We start from the raw sequence: 17,218 nt of genomic DNA on the forward strand, positions 1-17,218 counted from the left end.
TCAGTCTTGACCCTGTTCCCCATGGGGACAGTCCAGCCCAAACTATCAGGCCAGGTTCTCCATGAACTGGAAAACAAGCATCTCAGGACCAGTTTTGAGGTTTCACCCTTCATCAGCCAGGCTAGGTTAACTCCAGTAGAATGAAGAGCACGAGACCCACGTCTGGGCTACTCGTCACACTCAGGGTGAAAAATGCAAAAAGAACATGTGATGGACAGAATATTGAACCATGTCAAACATTCACCCCAGAACAGAGATATGGACCTAAATCCAGTGTTATTTTGCTCCCCATGCCATTCAAGTTTAAACCCAGCCATATGCAAATCAGTTTTGACTCTGTACTCCATGGGAACAGTCCAGCCCAAACTGCCAGGCTGGACTGGAAAACAAGCATCCTAGGACCGGTATCAGGGTTTTACCCCTCATTAGCCAGGCTAGCTGAATATGGCTGAGTCCAAACTGGGTTGGCATGGTCAGCAAAAGAACAATGGATTAAACCATGATCTTTGTGACTTGGGGTGAATGTTGGCATTATTCAGCATTCTGTCCCTCAATTGTTCATTTTGCTTTTGTCGGCTTAAGTGGGAAGGAAACGCACAGACGTGGGTCCTGTCTCACTGCACCACTGGATTCAAGCTAGCCTGGCTGATGAAGGGTGAGGCTCCGAAACCGGCACCAGGATACTTGTTTCCAGTCCAGGGAGGACCTAGCTTAGTGGTTCGGGCTGGACTATTCCCATGAAGAACAGGTTCAAGACCGATTTACACATGGATGGGTCCAAACTGGGGTAGCGTCGTGAGCAAAAGAACGATGGTTCAAACCCAGATCTTTGTGACTGAGGGTAAATGTTGGTACTGTTCAGCATTCCGTCCATCTATTGTTCCTTTTGTTTTTGTCACCCTAAGTGGGAAGGAAATGCCCTGACGTGGGTCCCATGCTCACTGCACCACTGGATTCAAGCTAGCCTGGTTAATGAGGGGTGATGCCCTGAAACCGGTCCCAGGATGCATGTTTCCGGTCCAGGGAGGGCCTGGCTTGGCAGTTCGAGCTGAACTGTTCCCATGAGGAACAGGGTCAAGACTGATTTGCATATGGCTGGGTCCAAAGTGGGGTGGCGTGTTGAGCAAAAGAACGATGGCTTAAACCTATGTCTTTGTGACTGGCGGTGAATGTTTGCTTTGTTCAGCATTCCGTCCATCAATTATTCCTTTTGCTTTCGTCACCTCAAGTGCGAAGGGAATACCAAGACGTGATCCCGTACTCACTGCACCACTGTACTCAAGCTAGCCTGGCTGATGAGGGTTAATGCCCCGAAAACGGTCCCTTGATGCTTGTTTCTGGTCCAGGGAGGATCTGGCTTGGTAGTTCAGGCTGGACTGCTCCCATGAGGAACAGGGTCAAGATTGATTTGCATATGGCTGGTCCAAACTGGTGTGATGAGCAAAAGAATGATGGGTTAAACCGAGATCTTTGCGACTGGAGGTAGATGTTTGCATTGTTCAGCATTCCGTCCATCAATTCTTCCTATTGCTTTTGACTCCTGACATTGCTTTTGCAGAATACTGATTCTAGCCTCATGTGCCCTGTCTGGGCTGTCCCTCTAAGTCTGCTTAACTAATTTCGCAATATTTCTCCTGGCTCGATCTTATATTTGCATAGTGAACAAAATACGATGGACTGGAAAGTGACCCAGGTTATTTGCAAGAGCCTTCGCTTAATGCAACCATTCCTTCCATCATATTTTTGATTTTTCTCAGTGCAAACATGCCAGCATTTTAAAGCTGCAAAGCAGGAGTTTTTGAAAAAAAGATTGGGGGAATATATTTCCTCATTGACATATATCAAAAGCTGAGGCATTTTTAGGCAAGAGACAGCTAAAATAAAACTATTTTTGGCTTCAAAGAATAGAAGTATCCTGACTCAATCGTCTCTATTGGCATGTATGTAAGAGCAATATCTTTACGTGAAATGTGGACTTCCTCAATTGTCTTGTACTGAACTTGTCCCTTAATCATGAGGCCTAGCAAGATCGAAACATGTCTCAGGATGCTTGTGTTTCCATGCAGACAGGACATGGTCTAGAACTTTGACCTGGACTGCCCCAATTTGGGCGGGGCAAAGCTGATTTGCATATGATTGGTCTCTGTCTGTAGAGATAGAGTGAATAAAAACATTGATGCTCTCCAGGGTAATTTCCTCTGGCGAACATTATTTCAAGCATCACATCCTTCAGTTTCTGTTTTTCTCGTAATGATGCTGCCTTCACATTCTGAGCAAACTCTTTGCCTCTGTGCTTGAAGCGTGGTCAGGGAATTTGATAATCACATTCCCAGCTGGTTGGTGAGAAGAGCATAGGGGAGCAGAGAGATAGAAATAGCAAGACATTCAGAGTAAGTGAACAGCACCCACTATGCCGTGCTGTGTATGTAAGACACATTTATAGAAACAGGGATGGGGCTGATGGTGATGCAAAATGAAGGCATAAGGACTGTGCCTGCCAGTGGTGTAGTCAGTGTGTCATGGGCCCTAGAACAAGGAAGGAAATGAGACCTCTGGTTACCGTTTGAACTGTGAAATTCAGCAATATGCAGGTTTCAGTGGGCCCTCAGGCCTCCGGGCCCTGGTGCCACAGCACCTGTTGCACCCGCTGCACCAGTGAAAGCTATGAGTCTGGTGCCTGTGTGGCACATGTTCACGCACAGCCCATTTTTCTTTTTTAAAGTGCCTGCATCTTTTTAAAAAACTTTTTCGTCAATCAGATAACACAGGCACCAATCAACTGTGAAGGCAGAAGAGCCAGAATGAAAAAATAAGGAAACCGACATAATCAAATTGTGTAATTGTTCCTGCTTTTTGTGTTCTCATTTAATCTTCACACTTTTATGCTTTGCTTTTATCTAACTTTGTCCATATAATCTTTGTTACATAGGGGTGCGCGCACACACACGCACGCACGCACGCGCACACACACACACTCTTTTCTCTATCTAAACCATTCTCCACTTAAGAAGAAAAGGGACTTTACCCAGAAATAATTAAACAAATTTTATTTTTCGAAAAATGACATTACACACGTCTTGCAAATGTACATGGAGGAGAGGAAAATATAACAAAAGCATAAGTGATACATGGAAGTGACCAGTTTCTCTGTCGCAGAGCACAGAAGGAGAGGCTTTTGGCAGAACCAGAATGATTACTCTGAAAGCCTATTGGCAACATTGGAATGAAGGATATTTGAGCTGGGCCTCTAACCTTTTGGCACAAGAATGACACTGCATAGGTGCATGGAATACACTATGGGGCTAATGAATATTTATTTGGGGTAAAATATATTTCATTGATTTCAAACTGAAATCAAAGACAGCTTATGGTATAATGTTTAAGCCTTTTCTGTAATGTTATATTTTTTTAACCAAAGTACCAGAACACCTGAGTAATGTTAAGCCTTTATCAAATTTTGTTAATGGGAATGTAATATAATAGCTGAGAGAATGGTATGTGAAAATCCCATTATGACTAGCCATTTTTTAAATTGTATTTTTTAAGGAAAATCAATGATACTTCCAAAAAGTATTTGGATCCTGAGTCCATTGGCAGACACATGAGCCGTTTCTCATTAAAAATACATCACAAATTATTACTTAATTGCTTTTCCACCCAGAAAAGGAAATCCCAGGGCAGCTTGGTGGTTCAGAGGGGCTTCTTGAAAGTTATTGGATACTGTTTAGAAGAAAATAAGGGACACATCTCTACAAGTAACACTAGTTGTTTCTTTTTGCAAAGATATTCATGCTTTATTGTTTAAGTCCAATTATAAAGTCCTCTTTAACATTCAATTTCAAGGAAAAGAAATCTGATTTCCTTAGAGCAAACAGCATTTCTTCTACAGCCCTAGCAATTATCACCCTGCATAATTTAGGTCTGCTCTGACTAAGCAAGAATCAAGTACATTTAGAAGATAATGTTGTACATTGGCCATGCTGAGTTTTTGTTGTTAAAGTAAATTTAGTCACATAGTATCATTGTCTGGTCTTGTAGTGGTGATGTTATCATGTAAATCTGAAACCTTCTCAAAGGGATTCAAAGACAAAACCATATGTCATCTTGTTGACTTTCAGAAAGGAGCCTGCAGTACATAATTTACACAGCTGAAGGCATATTTCTGGGACAAATGACAAATGATTGCACGTGAGAGACTGTGCAGAGAGATTAGTTATGCAACCGATTATATACCCAAGCCTTTTAATGACAACCATGAAAGTGAGAGATAAAGTAAGTCCTCATTCCCAGTGGCAGCATTAGGAAGTATACTGTAACAGTACCATGCACTTGCTCCCCAGCGCTGGTCCACCAGCAGACTACCGATTCTAAAACTACTACCACTATATTACATCTGTTCTCTATGCCACCACATCTTTACTACAGCTATGGATCTAACGATTTCTGTTCATCGACATCGATAAAAATGATTTCTGTACAAGTCAAGTGGCACAAAAGGTGGTTAAAAAAAGCTAAGGAACTCACATCAAATAGAGGCAGGGTCAGCTGGAAACATGCATGCACTGCATTACAAGCAAGAAATTAATTCATTGGCTTAAAGCTGCAATATATTACAGAATGATGAAAATTGACACACTTTGACCGATTATTATTTTGAAACAACCCTTCAGCATAAAGCTACGTATTTGTTTAGTATTTGTTTTCTTTGAATGAGGGCGACAGAGAGTGAATTCTACGATTATTCAGTTGTCTTCAACAGGACCTTCCATTGCACACACTACAATATCTTTTGTCTTGTAATTTATTCATAAATAAAAGATATAACCAACAGGTGCTGGTTTACCGAATGTGGAATTGAAATACACCCCACCTGTTCAGTAGTCATTTATTTTAAATAACAATTAAGATCAACTGATACAACATTGGATTTGACTTTAGAGAAGGTTAAATTAGGTTTGCCATTTTTACTAAGAAAGCTTGGTTTGATTTCCATGGCGCTTTTGTTGAAATCCACTCTTACAACTAATTTCACAGCTTTTTGTGTCAAACATTAATGAAAAGCTCTTGCTAGCTTGAAATGTGGATAGGTTGTTGAGAGAGAGAGAAAATACTAGGTAAAACATTAAATTAAAATACATTCTTTGTACAACGTAAGCTTTAAATATTTTCATAGTTCTAAAACAAAAAAAAACAGAATCAATGCGGTCAGAGTTCTGCAGAATTACAGATAAAAAGCATAAGCTACATATTCAAACACAAGTGTAACATAAAAACTTATACTCTTGGGTTTATATTATGTTGCAGCTTTGTTAATTAGAAAAGCTATCTGAGATCACACAAAAGGCAAACATGTTCATCAATTTTCAATGTTAGCTGCTTATATCCCTTTTACACAAAGTATCAAAGTGCCAGAGTAGCAGAACTGGAATTTCTTGCAAAACAAATATAGGCAATGAGCATTCCTAAATTAGGCTGCTATCTGAAGAACAGAAAGGGTGCTCAATAGAATCAGATCGCCCCTGTTGTTACATTATTCTGTTTTCTAGAAACAGCCCAGCCTCCATTAGGGGTCACCAGAGGCCGCTCTTTAGATGATGGCTAGATCTCAAGGTGCTGCAGTTGGCTCTGAGTACTGCTGAGGAGCAGTTATCACAGCTATAAAAGGCATCTCCGTATCCTTCCTACTACAGGACAGTCATACATGGATGCGTATTTTGACAAGCCGCATCTTAATAAGCATTTGAGCGGCCTCAAACATGACAGCTGAGCTTGTAATACTACATTGAAAACTCCACTCCTGTCATGGGATTTTAAAACAAAGAGAAGCAAACTAACAATTAAAATAGCATTCAGAGTTGAGCACATAATTGTACATAGGCCCCTGCAACTTACATTCAACACTTCCACTTGGGGGTGTCTTTTAGACACTCGTTAGTTAACAGTGCAATTAGTTCCAGAACATTCTTCGAGAAGCAGCCACATTGAAAGTACCCCAAATATCAGAGTTTCTCTTGCAGTACAACTAGACGTTGTTGTTTCTGAACCATACTTAATGTATTTATGACGGTGTTGAAATATGTGCATCTTGTAGACCATTACCTGAAAAACTGGAAACTTTAGGATGGCTCAAGGCTTGCCAAGCTTTCAAATATTTTCATGGAGAGGCAACAACCAAATACAGAGTGTGGCTGGCCATGCTTTGCTGAATTAAATGGGAGTATAAAGACTCACAGTACAGCTTGAGATACAGCAGAACTTAAGGTTAGCCTATAAGGTACATTTACAGGCTGTCCTTTGGGTTTATTTCCCCAAAACAGAGCACTCATCTACTTTTATAGTGTACATTTATGGAAAAGTGTTTCAAGTCTAAGGTTGCTACTAAAACAACACTACACTCAATCAAAGTCTGCAAATGCGTGGCAATATGTGACAGTATCTATGCCATACATTTTGCACACATAATTTTGATGGATGCAGAAGCAGTATTAGACATGCGCTTGGCCATTCTGGTATGAGAGAGCTACAGGATCGACGCTGCATATTTATTAAAATGTACCTGATTTTCAGTATTTTGTGGATTAATAACGTAAGAGGACATTCTAACACAAGTTCTGAGGATTTCCAGCTGAAGTAAAGAGAGTAATCAAAGGTATTGTGTGAATACAACATTACTTGATGTTGTACGATCTCAGCTTAAAGAAGGCAAGAAGTTGATTTCTGAACTTCATGTGACATTTGTCCTTGATCTGTGCATGTGTAATACATTTGTTTGCATACATAATGTTGTGTTCAGTAGCTATAGGTAAGACGGATTATTTGAATTTAATTTGCACCCACATCCTATTTTGCTCCATTTTCTTTTATTGTGATAAATAATGTTTTTAGTCAGAAAAAATAAAGTCTACAAAGTACAGACATTAATTCTGCTGCCCAAGACGTAATTAATAGCCAGAAAAATAAATGGAGCAAAATAGCATACCGTTACCCTATGAAATTTGTTCCTAATAGTGCCTACAAAAGACGTTAATGCAAGCAAGCCCTTGGCCAGGTCAGTGATCTTACAGAATGTGTTCCATGACAATAAGATAAAAAATGAATAACATATTCTACCAGATGCTTCTACAATGACCTGCAAATATGATGGGATAATGCCAAATTCTCATTGCCAAAGGAGTTTAAAGCGTACTTTTAAAATTACACAGCATATGATTACTTGTTCTGATCGATTTGCTCAGCATTTGCTTTTTGTTGCCATACAACAGTCCTTGGCTTTGTCTTTGACCATGGACTCTTCAGAGCACTCAATATCAACAAACCACTAAATATGTTGACTAAATATGTCCTTTTTGGTGCAAATACTTTAAGCGAAAGCCTGGTTCCTCGCCCCCAAGTTCCTCAATTGTTGACAGTTTATGGTTTGCAATTGTTATGCTATTTTGAAAGATGAACCAGACATGAGACTTCTATCATAAAGTGGATATTGTGAGGCTGCTGAATGCAAAAGTGGTGCTTGAGGGTCCAGAGATAACATTCAACAAAAATATCCATGTTTGAGGCACATATGTCCTGTCTGGTAAACAGTGGACAGCACTTTGTCTAAGAAGCGCTATACAAAACATATTCAGAGCAGTAAGAATACTTGAGTTTAAAATATCATCATCATACAAAAATATTTGGTTAAAATGATAAAAAGTACCCTGTGTAAAGAATATTTGCTGATTAAATTGCTCACTTGTAGTGGAATGAACATAACCAGCCAGTAGAATCAGACATGCCCTGAATGCAGGAAAGGTCTGTAGGTTTGCAAAGGTAATTTGGTCGCTTGGAAAAGAGAAACAATGAAAGCCTCGGTCAAGCATACAGGTACCACTCCTGGCTACTGTCAGAAGGAGCGGATCCGAGATGGAAATAGCTCCTCAAAATGCCAGTCTATGAGGGTGAAGATTTGTCAGCAGAGGGATTTCTAATCATGCTCTGCCTGAAGGCCAGAGGTGACCTTTCTGCAAGCAAGCACCCGATGGCTGAGCTGCCACTACAAATAAATTGAATCCCTAGGCCGGATTTGTTGGACACCAAGTGTTGTGGTTTAACAGCCACATTCAGGGATTTTTAGCTGATTTTAAGAACAAAAGCGGATTGTCCATCTGCATGTCTGGTTGACTAAATGCCGGCCACACATCTGTCAGTCTCTTCTGCCAGTCCCTCTCTATACCCTTTAGATCAGTGTTGTGTGCCTGCCTTCCTGTACTGTAACACAATGCACATCACACTTGCATATGTAAAGTGCTTCTAAAACAATTATACAAATACCACTAGCTGATGAATTATTTTTTTTATAGTTAGGTGAACAACAAATCAATGAGTTGACATAACCAAGGTTAACCTGTGAGTCAGATATTCTTCCTGTAAATGAATAGCCATATTAAGAAATATTACCATTTGAACTAGAACTCAACTGTGTCATTCCTTTGTTGCCTCTCTGACGTCCTTTGAGCAGAAGTGATTTGCCCAAGGTTATAGGATGCATCATTGGTCAATTAGAGCTTTAATGTGCTTAGGTTCTCTTATAATTTTGACCTGAGCTCTAGATATATTACTAAGGTTTTAATAGGTTTTTATCAAGATAAGCAGATTTTCATGGAAAGTTAAGTCCACTGAGACTTTGATGACTGCTTATTTATGTTACTGATTCTGAACAAGAATTCCTGCTCATCGAGAGCTACTCTTCCTCGTAAACATCCTGTGCATAATAAGAACACACATTTACATAGCTCTTTACTTATAGACAGCCCAGATTTGATCAGCAATTTGCAGGTGATAGGAATGCCCAGGTCAGATCTCTTACTCTATAAAATCGTCCTACTACCAATGAAAATAATGAATACCTAATATTCCAGACTCTCTTTAAATACCAACTGTGTGAGATAAAGGCCTACATGCTTAGTACTAGTTCAGGCAACAGGGTATGATATGTGTTTCTTACTAGCTCAATTTACTTTTGTTCACCTATCTTTTTAGTGCCTATTCAGTAACAACACTGGTAATATTGTGACTGATTAAGCAAGATCCCCATAGCCTGTAACCACCCTTCATTTTAAATTTATAGCACCTCTGTAACTTCTTCTGTTTGCAGAGCTTATCTACTTGGTTTAAACATCAAGACCCTTCCACATCTAAAGCCAGCCTTGAATTAAACACTGCAGTGGTTTAGGTGGCCATTCTATTAGGCAAATTTATACTGGTAAATTTGTTTGTCATATTCCACCCAAGTTAATCCTAATTCCAGTATTTCAAAAAACAAATCCACAAATGTTTCTGGCATAACTCACAGGTGTTGTGAGCCTCAGAGCTTCTCATTAGTAGAAGAATGAACCATAGACAGGCAGACAGGCAGACAGGCAGGCAAACAGATCAACAGATAGACAACTGGTCAAGTTTGTTACCTACAGTTCACAATTAATTATGTTTAGAGATAATTATACAGAGCGGGGAAATAGAAGAATTATTTTTTATACCTATACTCCATGCACATGGAGCACAAAATAAAGTTTTTTTTATCAACATTTTATTAAAAGACCTCATCACTTGTATTCTAGCCCTCCCAGTTCTGTGGCCATCCAAAAATGCTGGCATGTGCTTCTTCCCAAAGTGCATAATGTACTATCACGACGTGAGACCCCTAGCAAGGCCCATCTGGGGAATGTTAAATTAAAATGCATGATATAATTCACAACCAATGAGCATTGAAAGGTTTTACAATTGCACATCCACTGGAGTGAAATGAATGAAATTCATTTAAAGAGTGATATACCTTTCCTGTTTGTAGGTGGGTGTTTCCAGCATAGAGTGGTGGATTAATAAAGCATTCTGCATTTGAAACAAACTTGATATAGCCACTGAGACAGCATTGCAATGATGATTTGACCTCAAAGATGCTAGAGTTTTCTTAGTCTCATGTGCACATTAACCAATCTTCATATTAACAAAATGACTAAAATAGAGTTGGTTGTTCTGAAAGGATTTATATAGAATACTGTAGAAATAAAAGCTAGTCTATAAAAAAAGAAGCAAGGATCCGGCGTGTGTACTCCAAAAACACAGGTACAAGGTTATTTCATATATAAAACATGTATTGTTTGAATGCTACAAAAAAAGTGACTTAAAGAAGTCAGAGAGAACAAAAAATCAATTCTCACAGTGGTTTCAATCCTGCCAGCTAGAAGGCATTCATATTACGATAGGGAAAGCGATAGAATGATACCATTCTGAGTCATGTGCTAATTATTTTCTATTAACACTGGGAGGAATTACAGACCAGTTTCAATCGTGTATGATTTGTTTTTATACAAATTGTTAAGTGTTGCAGATAAATTGTTGGTGCAAGAATACCACAATTGAAAATTTTGACCTCACACATCAATGTCATAGTTTTTTCTTATCGTCATTGTTATTGTTAGTATTATTATCATTTTTTATTAAGATTAATATTAGCAACCAAAATAGCAAAAAAAAATAAACCTCCTTGTCACAGCATCTGTGAGGAAGAAAGCAAGCAATTTCTGAATTAGATGACTGCTGCCATGGTACCGTGCAGGCCTTTAAACCATATGGGCTTATTTTGGGGCATGTGTCATTTCACACCTCTGAAGAATAAAATTAAGGAGTGAGAGCTCTTACATGTAAAAATACGCAAATGTGTTATCGTCTTCATGGTGCTAAGTCTTGCTCAGGTGCTTTCGTTCGGGGGCATTGCAGCCAGGATCTCCACCGTGTACTAGACATGTTTGTCTCAGCTGCAAAGGCTGGTGCCAGACAGAGCATATGGGAAGAAAAGCTGGGAGACTGGGTGGGGCCAGCGTTCCCAGTGCTGCTTATACTCTGTGAGCGCATTCTGAGGCAGACAAAGCTAAATTTATTCTTTTTTTTTTAACAATTCCATGAACAGCGATTTCAAGTAAGAGTAGTAGAGTAAAAACTTTGATTAAAGTCCAATATTACAGACAGTCGGTAAATAACTGTAAGAGTGTGATGATTGTGGGCATGTTGTCATTAGTATCGGGGAATAGACTGCCTGCTTTACACAGGTATTAAAAAAGGATGGTATCAATCGATCGTGATCAGTTGATAAATGTTGAACTGTGGCACAGAATAAAACACAGAAAGAAAATGACAGATAGCCATTTGTCCTTTTGATTACAAAGCACCAGTGAGACGTGTTTGCTTCTTCTTGTTTTGTTTGCAGACGATTGAATCGTAGTTGAGGAGGTTGACGTATCAAAGAGTGCTTCTTTACATTGAATCTCCAAGGGAATCAGAATCATCCAGGGAAAGAGGCAGGTACAAATCCTGGGCAAAGAGAAAACAAAGTATCAATTTCCATACAGTGTCAATTTCGATGCACAAGATACAAACATGCCAGCTACTGAATCAAGAATTGCTTCTGCCGCTAAAGAGTATGATTTTTAGACTACACTGCATGCATTCAGTGCTGTGAGTGTGTGCTGTGAATTGTAAGGTCACTTTATAACATCTCAATAAGATCTCATCTACAAGAACATAAATATTCCCAGGTACCAAAACTACCTTTTAGTCTGGACACTTTAAAGACTACTCTGGAGACATAGGATGATTTTCAAACCCCAAATTAATTCTGCTAATATCAGGTATCCATGGGTTTCTAGAGATATCTAAAGGAGATAGGCTGGTTCCTTCATAAGCACCTCCACTTGGTATTTTGCTAATTAAAACTGCTAGTGCCTGATTCAGAAGGCTAACTTTGTTTAAATGTATTCCCATATTTGTAAAGCTTTGACAAAGAATCCCCAGACTGTTCCTGAAAGGTTTTGACAGGAAGAAAGACTCCAGAAGTACTCTAATGCAGACCTTCTGCACAGGCTCTATATATAGCATGTCACCATCCCTACACAGCAGCCCTATATTACATCTCCCTACCATAGGCTCGCACTCCAGCTCCACACAAAATTACTCTGCAGCTCCTCACATCACCTGATGCCCAGAGACCGGCAGCCAAGGTCACCACGACAGTCCCTAAATGTGACTCCATAATACTCATTCTAGCCTACCATTTATCCATTACTTACCACCAACCACTCACTGCAAGCCCTCAGCACATACCCTCACTACAGACCCACATCTCATCAAAATACCAGTTGAGATGCTTAATTACTTGTGTTTGTGTTTATTTATTCCTGGCATGATGTTTTATGATATCCACAATTTATTTGTTCTCATTGCCTTCAGCCCCTCAGTTCAATAGTTTACGCTATCTCCTGCTGCAGCCCCTAGGCATCCTACAGACACTATTCACAACTCTCAGTCTTTCATCACTGTCACTAACCAGAGTGCTATACCGCAGAACCTCATACCAGCCTCTTTCAGACCATCACTGCAACCACTTGCCCTAGCCCACCAATGCAGCAGTCGGTTTTTGTGGTCCTAAAGTGTGTTGTTTTGCCAAGAGTTTTGCCAGAGATCCTCATTGAAATCCCATCATGGACAACTCCTCACATTGACATTATGTGCAATCTCAACACAGTGTATTGCACTGAGACATCATCATCTGAGTCTTTCATCTACAGAACATATAACAACTCCTGATCCCAGTGTCTCACTGCAGGCCCTATTAAAAACCATCAGTCAAGACATTTGTTGCAAAATCCTACCTCAACCTTATACCCTGCTTGGCCATTATTTAAGTTTCTATACTCCTAATCTAGCCCTTCAGTTCGGCTGAGTTATACTGCTACTCATCTCACACCCACCAATTAAACCAGCATCTGACTGCAGCTACTCACAGCAAGTCATTCATCACATCACCTCACTTCTGTCCCCTCACTTTTCACCACAACACATCTCATCACTGGAATCATATTGTTCATTCACCATCCATCCCTATCTTATTCTTTCGGCCCTCTTCCAGTTGATCACTTGTCAATTCGTTAAGCCATAGTTAAGGATTCCTCACTGCAGAGCATAACTGCAAACCCTCACTAACTAGTTTCATCAGAATCTCTGAGTGCAGTTTCTTACAGACACTTGCTCAGTATATTCACTCATCCACTCAATACGCAATTAACCCCACAGTGGCCACTCATTGTAATCTTTACTGCAGACCCTCTGCTGATTTTTAGTGCAGTCCTTTACCACCTCCCCTCATCAAAGCTTTGCAGGCCCTCATAATACCCTTCCCTCTAAGCCATCTCTATCAGCACCCCTTTCCTCAACACTTTCCACCTTGTCCCTTTGCACTCACCTCTTAGCCCCTAAACTCTTCATCCTCGGGTCATTCTCTCTTGACCTCTCTGCTCCTGACTGTTACACCACATGCTCTCAGTAGCTAACTCCTCAGCCATTTACACCAGCAGTTTTTAATCTTTTGACTTCTGTGGACCCCACCGAATCACTAATAGAAGGCGAGACCCACGCCTAAGCAATTTCTATAATTTGGACTTCAAAACAGAACACAAAAATACAGAAACGCATATGTCAAACAAATACACAAATTATGAAATATTTAATTAATTCAGAAAAAAATATATACTAATTTGAAAATTTAATTTTAATGGGAAGGTTGGAGCTTTTTAAAATGTGTTTTTGTTTCTAAAACAGTAAGCAATATGGTAGAATTCAGCTCATCACTTTGTCCTTTTTGCTCCTAACTCATGCTATTGTTTTGTCAACGCACACCAGTGCGTGTACCACTGGTTCAATTGAGGCCACTATTTGTTAATTCTAGATTCTGTTTACTGTATTAGTGATGCTCCTCTTCAGTCGATAGCCACTCACCATGCAGACCATCCGATAACAGCCCTTCGCCAGAACATTCACAACATTCTAGCAAAGCCTGAAAACGAAGGGTTGTGCCATTCCAAACAAATGTTCCCTTCCTTAAGATCAGATAACAACATTCTTCCACAATCTGATTATGAAATGTTGCCTCATTCCAAGTAAATGTGCCCTAGGTTAGGGTCAGATAACATCATTCTACCACAATCTGATCATAAAATTTGGTCTCATTCCAAACAAATGGACCTTGACTTGGGATCAGATAACAATATTCTACCACAGTTTGATAAAGAAAGGATGTCCAATTTTATTAGGGCCTAGGTTAGGATCAGATACAAAATGAAAAAGAAGAGGTTTTTGTAAGGGACCCACTCGTGAAATATTCTTGCATACATTACTAGAGAAACCGTTTAACACAACCATATCAGATATTAGAGGTAACCAAAAATGCATTTTGAAGCAGAAAATATACCAGTTCCGAGATGGGGAAATCTGCTCAGAAAATACTCTAGGCAGAGTGAAATTCAAAGTAGAGCTAAAATTTTCTCCTGCTGCTCAAATGAAAGGTTAATAGATAAGAACCCATGACAAACAAATATGTTGTCTGATGCATCTTATCAATAAAGAGAAAATATACACGAGGGAAGAATCTGAAAGATAGAGACTCCCTCTGGATCTACTCAGGTTTTCAAAGGCAAGTATTTAAACAAACTATTAACCTGATATTGGCAAAGTTATTAGAACATAGTTAAAGACAATAAAGCCATGAGTCACAATTTATATATATATATGTATGTAGCTTTAGGTATGGATTTGTTCCTATTCATTAGGCTTGAGTGAGGAATGCCACCAAATTATGCCAATATATTCTTTAGTTTTCTGAGGCTTAAGAATGCTTAATTTCAATTCTTGAAGACCAGTAGCTTGTCAAGAGAGCCAACATTCAAAACCTGTTCAGGGTAGCTAAACCCTCAACAGCATTTAAACACACAAAAGAAAAACATAATCACATATTCAATGACTTATTCACCAGATCAGAGCCCACATACAATTCTGACATGTTTAAAGAATGTCGTCTAGTAGGTGTGGCCACAGAATGTGCCGAATTAAAGAGTAGATATTGTTATGCTGTCCCTACTGAAATATAGTTGTGATATCTAGTTAGGGGGAGATTTAAATTGACTTGTAGAATTAATGCTCTTTTCTGAGGTACAGACATATCACCCTTTACCTGAAATGGGAGACAAATGAGCTCCAAAAAAAGTAAAATTCCATTGGCAGTGGAAATTGCTGCAATGAAGTTAACATTAAACTTAGCACTTGAAATGTGTGAACTTAATTGTTTTGCCACAGCTGTAAAAAGTGAAAATAGCTAAATTTTCTACCTCATTCTTTAGGATAGGAACAGATAAACTATCAAACCACCAATGCAGCAGATTATGTTAGTCGATGATACAAGGGAAGAAATCCCATCTTGGATTTTAGATTTATTCCTCCTTCCCAAGGAAAGACCCAAATATCTTGGAATTCTTGCTGTCCAATTTCCATCTTCCTGATGTGAACTGCTGCTAAGAGAACATGTCCACATAAATGAGCTCTCTCTGGATGAATTAAAACAATTCAATAATGCTACTGATTAAGAAAAGGTCCTAGGGAAAACATGAATTTAATAAAAATTGACATTGAAACTTGCGCAACACCCACTGTCCAGTACACTGTAGCACAGTGGATGCTTGATTTAAAAGGCATTAAGACTAAGATAGAATAAGACATTAAAGAAAGTTACTACTAAAAAGGAAGTGGCTAGTCAGTCAGTCAGAATTTACTTTATTCAATTAATTACAACCATAAAAATACACAAAAGACAATCAACATTAAAAACAATCAAAACCTTAAAAACGTCCAAAATGACAATTTCTATAAATAATCGAAAAAACCAACACAGTAAAAAATTGCAATAGGGGAATAAAAATGCATCTCAACCAGGGGCGAACTAAACATAAAGCCACTACAACAATCTTCCAGAACACACCTTTTTCCATTTCGTATTGCAGCCACTATTGCAACATAAAAGGACTCCAACGAACTCAATAGCATCTGGAGATAAATGAGTGTCGGTTTAGCTTGTACAAAGCCCTTCCCTTTTAGTAGTAACAGATTGAAACGCTGACGTAATAAACGATAATGCTTGCAGAACATCACAAAGGGAATCTGTGAGTGGCTAGTCAATCCTGGCTTTAGAAGAAAAAAAAAGATTAAAATAAAAGGGAGCAGCAACCAGGGAGACAACTCGGTTTAAGAAGTTACTTCCATCAATCTCTGGAACTGTGTGGGCAAATTCCAAGATTTACTCGCTTTCATTAAACTCACAGCTAACTCGTCCTTGATAATATGTCTTGAAATGGGATCAATAACTTGGCAAGACCATCCCTTAAGAGTACAGGGAATTCCTACTCAAGCATGTGAGACCCAACATGAAGAACTCCTCTATAAACTGCTTTAAGACTGGTACTATGTTCCCACAAAAGCTACATCGCGTGTTTCCAAATGCTAGCCATAAGTTCTGGAGAGAATGCGCTAAAGGTGGATGACACCTTGCACACATAGTGGTCCTGCCCTGGCTGACTCTCTTTTGAAAGGAGGTACAAAAAACTGTTAGGCTTGCAACTGCTGTGCATGAGAGAGGAACAACATATACACATTATGTCACTGTCTGAGATAGGTATTCTGGCTTTTTAGAAAGCCAGAAGAAGAAAGTACCTCCCTCCATAACTCAGTGGTATTGGAAATTGTGGCATACCCTGACAATTCAATGTCTGTTTAGCAAACTCAAAACAGAAAACACTATATATGACATTGTCTGAAAAAGATATTGAATTATATGCCTGAGGGTTTGCCAAAATCAGCATGTCCCAGGATAAGGGCCCTGGGACTCTTTGCATTATCACATAGACAGGAGTACTAGCTCGTACTAGTTGATACTGAGCAAAAGAGAATTATACGTGGAGTGATAGAAAGGTGGAATTCAAAGATTGTATAAAAAAAAGTAGAAGGCTATATATGTTCAGCACACACCAATTCAAGGAGCAATCAAGCGGGATGGGATAGGATGAGAGTTGTATTCTTTGCATTTATCTACGGGATACCAGTCATAAGAAGCTGTCATTTTCATACATTACTTTCTGGCAACTGGCATCTCTGCGTATTGTTTCTGAAACTTTATTTGCATGTTATTCTTAACTCTTAATTCTTAAAACACTAATCCAATTTACCTTACAAAATAAATTACTAATAATTAGCCCATGATCCAGTAGGAGTGCATGAACTTGCATTATTGTAAACTTTCAAGAGAATTTCACTATATAACGATTTTAGTGCAAAATATGTTTTACCGGTTTCTTGTGCGACTTTT

General features: G+C 39.1%; 1 protein-coding gene across 17 annotated transcripts in view; it reads right to left on the minus strand.

The window, feature by feature from the left end:
- Window positions 1–3,032: 3,032 nt before the first annotated feature.
- Window positions 3,033–17,218, minus strand: part of DCX (doublecortin) — a 392,216-nt gene continuing 378,030 nt past the window's right edge. For all 17 annotated transcript variants that reach the window (XM_085608205.1, XM_085608206.1, XM_085608207.1 and 14 more), the window contains one exon: window positions 3,033–11,346. In XM_085608205.1, coding sequence (XP_085464331.1) covers window positions 11,290–11,346 — 57 coding nt within the window. In that variant the 3' untranslated portion in view covers window positions 3,033–11,289. The remainder of the gene's footprint in view (window positions 11,347–17,218) is intronic.

This window comes from Triturus cristatus, chromosome 5_2 (genome assembly GCF_964204655.1).
Source record: "Triturus cristatus chromosome 5_2, aTriCri1.1, whole genome shotgun sequence".
Taxonomy (NCBI): Eukaryota; Metazoa; Chordata; class Amphibia; order Caudata; family Salamandridae; genus Triturus; species Triturus cristatus.